This window comes from Juglans microcarpa x Juglans regia, chromosome 4S (assembly GCF_004785595.1).
Source record: "Juglans microcarpa x Juglans regia isolate MS1-56 chromosome 4S, Jm3101_v1.0, whole genome shotgun sequence".
Lineage (NCBI taxonomy): Eukaryota > Viridiplantae > Streptophyta > Magnoliopsida > Fagales > Juglandaceae > Juglans > Juglans microcarpa x Juglans regia.
In genome coordinates, this window is record NC_054601.1 from 11,642,253 (window position 1) to 11,646,572 (window position 4,320).

General features: G+C 34.6%; 1 protein-coding gene across 1 annotated transcript; it reads left to right on the forward strand.

Moving 5' to 3' along the window:
- Nucleotides 1-522: 522 nt before the first annotated feature.
- On the forward strand, nt 523-2,483 carry LOC121263665 (DNA-directed RNA polymerase III subunit rpc6-like). Its single transcript, XM_041166696.1, has 2 exons — nt 523-695; nt 1,739-2,483. Exon 2 carries the CDS (start codon nt 1,741-1,743, stop codon nt 2,458-2,460), a length of 720 nt encoding a protein of 239 aa, XP_041022630.1. The 5' UTR covers nt 523-695; nt 1,739-1,740; the 3' UTR covers nt 2,461-2,483.
- The last annotated feature ends 1,837 nt before the right edge of the window (nt 2,484-4,320 follow it).

Below are 4,320 nucleotides of genomic sequence, written 5' to 3' on the forward strand. Positions count from 1 at the left end.
TTAGATATTTGATTCCGCAAACCTGGGATTTTGACATCCTTAGATCTGTGATTAGTAATTACTGATTAGCTCGTTTGGAAAGTTCGATGAATTGGGAATTTTGTTGATAGTAATAAAATAATTTATAAATAATAATAAAATAGTTTGATTTAAATATATTTTAAATTTTAAAAAAGAAAAAAAATTAAATAAAAATTTTTATAAAATTAAAATATTATTTTATAATATTATTTTTATTTAAAAATTTAAAAAATTTAATTTTTTTTATTTTTTATTTTAAAATTTGGAAAGAATTATTTTAAAAATGTTTGAAAGTTAACTAATGAAAATATTTTATCTTATTTTATTATATCTTATTTTATTACATTTTATTTTATTTTATGATTATAATTTTCTTAAATTTTTATATAAAATATAATAAATAATTTAATATTTTTAAATAAATAAATAATAATAATATAAAAAAATAATATTTTAATAATATTTTATTTAATATCCTATCTCATTTTACTGTCGAAACCGCACTTTCTAATTATTTCGAAAATCTTAGGCAAACCGTGCGACTCACAGCCCCTCCTCGAACAGCCACTGCCCCTCGCCGTCTGCCACCGCCGCCCCTCATCGTCTGCCACCACAGCCCCTTACCGTCGGTTCCTTCTCAGTTCTCCTCCAGGCGTCTGGCGTCTCCCCTCTTGGTATGGTTTCAAAAATCTTAGATCTGTGATTAGTAATTACTGATTAGAAATTTAGAATATTGCGGCTTTGATTTACTTTCTGATTATTTCGAAAATTTTAGGGAAACCTTGCGGATTTGATTTACTTTAGGATTTGATCTGTGAATCTGTGATTACTGTCTTACTGATTAGAAAATTAGATAATCAGTTTTGATTTACTTTTGGATTTGATCTCTGAATCTGCTGTTAGTGTTTGAATGTTTATTCAAAGGTTACTTAACTTATTTTCCTGAGATTGAGGTGAAAGAGCATACTGGAAAACCTAACCAGACCGGAACGGGAAAAACTGAAAGTTCCGGTTTCGGTGATGAATCAGTCCAATATCGGCTCTTAAATTTTCAAAACTGATGTATACCGGTTCGTTTCTAAAATATGTCCAAAACCGGACTGAACTGGACCCGTTACACATATGGTACTTGTAGAAACAGTGGAAACGGGAATGGCCTACCCTACGTGAAATGGGTTTATTGTATTTGTATTATGATACTAAATTCTGGATACTTTTGTTTGTTTGTTGAGAAAGTGAAATTTGTTCTACTGTCACTTTTGTTGCCAGATAATGAAACCCGCTTGTATGAATGTATTTTTCTTTTCGTACATGTTCTGAGAAGCAAACAGGTTAGCATAGAAATTAAGTGGTTTCATCTCCCTTGTACTTAAAAAAAAAAAGTGGTTTCATCTACCTCTGGGAGAGTTCTAACTTCTACCCCATTGTTATGGAAAATAGCAGTAGTATCCTCTGTTTCCCCCCTCCCTTCTCCCTTCTCTCTTCTACTCTTGATATTTGTTATTGTCTTGTTATGCCAAGGTATTGATCTCATGTGAAATTGATTAAGGTGATATGTCTTGTAGATTCTGAACTAATAAAAAAATTATCTTTCGTTTGGGTAGCTATTAAGTTTTGAAGTTGTACTTTCTTCTATTTTCCTCTGCAATTGAATTATGGTTTTAGTGTGTGCTAGTGATGCAAGTGAATGATGCATCCTTTGTACTGTGATTTTTAGGAATGAGCCGATTACAAGGGCCCTCGCTCCTGAAGCGCAAACGGCCAGACTCAAATTCACCTTCTGTGTCTTTGACAGAACATGAGCGTCTCCTCTATGATCTGATCCAAAGCAAGCAAGACATGGCAATATGGACCAGGGACATGAAACGAGAAACAAACCTCCCTGATAATGTGGTTACCAAATCCCTTAAGTCACTTCAAACCAAGAAATTGATAAAAGAGGTAGTGAACATCCAAAATAAAGGCAGAAAACACTATATTGCGGCAGAGTTTGAACCATCAACGGAAATAACTGGTGGGACTTGGTATGCTGAGGGGAACCTTGATACGGAGTTTATAAACTTTCTGAAAAAACACTGTGTAAAGATCATTTATGAGCAGAAGGTCGCTACACTTGAGGGAGTCTTGGACACAATCAGAAGGAGTAGAGCCTTCAATATTGAGTTCACAACACAGCAAGTTGAAGAGATAGTGAATTCTTTGGTTCTAGATAATGAGATCATGGAGGTGAAGAGCAATGGAATAGGGGAGTTTGATTCTATTCCTGTTGGGAGAGTTTGTTATACATGCACAAACAAAGGAGGCAGTAAAGGTGAGCCGAAGATCGGGGCCATGGCTTCCATTCCATGTGGAGTTTGTCCAAGGATAAGTTTATGTACACCGGATGGCATAATTTCCCCAAAGACCTGTGTCTACTTCACCAAATGGTTGGATTTCTAAATATATCACTGCAGAGTTTCTGATATAGCATGTAGGGCTTTCCTCCCTTATCTCTTCTCTCTTTCCCAGGGGCCTAGTTTTGTTTGTGTTAGTGCCTCACAAGAATGCAACAAGTCTATCCTTTTTCAGTTGTTTATGATATTGATTGCCGCTTTTTAACATGAAATATTAGTTAGATTATCTTGATGGGTCTTCACAATTTTTGTTATTTACAGTCTAAATGATTGATGAAAGTAATTTTACTTTAAATTTTTCTTTCATCTCTTATTCTCTTGCGAAGGTAATGGTAATGATAATGAAGAAAATCACATTATCAGTATGAGTTTTGTCTAGTACAGCCTGAGGCCTCACTTTGGATAAACAAATTGAATAAGCAAATGTTGGGCACTTAAAAATTAACAAAATTATAGGTTCATTCTTTTCCATTCTAAAGAACTTGTGGAGCCCTTCTTGAAACAACTACTAATATTTTCAGATTCACTGTAGTACTTCAAGGTTGCTTGCTATTATTCTATGAACATCGAAGAAAAGAGAAAATCAGCTTTTTTATTGATCACCTTTCTAGAGGCCCAAAAAGATGATTAGGCATATTAGAAAATGCTTGTTTTTGAGAAAGAACAATGAATTTTTCCTTATCACAAGCGCAATCCACAACAAATTATTCCTTATCGTTCTACATGATTTTTTGGGAATTGACTATCTGTTGTTAATTGTCTGTTTAAGATTTTATGAAAACTGATGATTAAATAAGCAGAGAAATCATAAAATAATCTCTTCCTGTTCTTTTCATTTGATTTTCTTCAGTTAGGATTTGCATATTGTGGTAATACTTTTGATGCTGTGATTTTGTTGCGATATATGGTCCAGTTTCGATCCGGAAACCTCCACATATATTGAAGTTTTTAAATTCCATATCTGTATGAGATCTTTTATTTTTTGAACTAAGGGACTTATGCTCCTGTTCTGCATTCCCCAGGGGTCGTTCCTTTTCAGGGTTGAAATCCTTATTTGGTATGATACAAGCTATCCACACTGAGAGTGAGACATGTGAGGAAGTACGTGCTTTTCTTTTAATATTGTTGGCTTGCTGCGGGCTCCTCTCAGTCCTGTACCTTCTCCTTGTGCTCAACCTGCTGTTGGAGCTACATCTGTGTCTGGAGTGACACCATTCTCTTCATCAACACCTGCATTTGCGAGACCTTATCCCTCATTAGCCTCTTCAACTGACCCGTCAAGCAGTATCCACAAGGAACAAGCCTTTCCTGAGAGACCAGGTGAACCTGAATGCCAGTACCATGTGAGAATGGGGGACTGTAAGTTTGGATTATCTTGTTGATATCATCATCGTCGGGATTGAGTTTTTCCCAATCCTGTCCTCAGTCCTATTGGTCTTCCCTTGCGTCCGGTATGAAATTGTCCTTATCTGTATTAGATCAAACTTTTGGCTTTTGAATAATTTACTCACCTTATTCTTTAGTGGAAGCTGGGTTTTGGGTCAGGTGTTTAGTATTATGAGTCACAGATTTTAGTTTATTTTTTGGTTTTTAACTTCTTGTTTTCCAAACTATTGATACAAACGGTGACTATAAATTTATGAGTGTTGTATGCCTTTTTAGTGAATTTAGTTATGAAATTATGTTTTGGACATTTAAGCAGTTGTGATCATTGATGGTTTGCTTTGGTCCGATTAAGAGAATCAATCATCTGTCATAGTGGTTCTTTAACGTAACATCATTAGTGCATGATTCGAGGAACAAGGGTATTAATGGTTTTTGTATTCTGAACATGATTAATATATGTAGAACTCAGAAAGCTGACATTGTTATATATGTTCTTAAGCATTTTTCCACTTTGGTCATT

Bases quoted from the DNA above. Each gene is read 5' to 3' on its own strand.
- LOC121263665 (XM_041166696.1), top strand. From the start codon at position 1,741: ATGAGCCGATTACAAGGGCCCTCGCTCCTGAAGCGCAAACGGCCAGAC.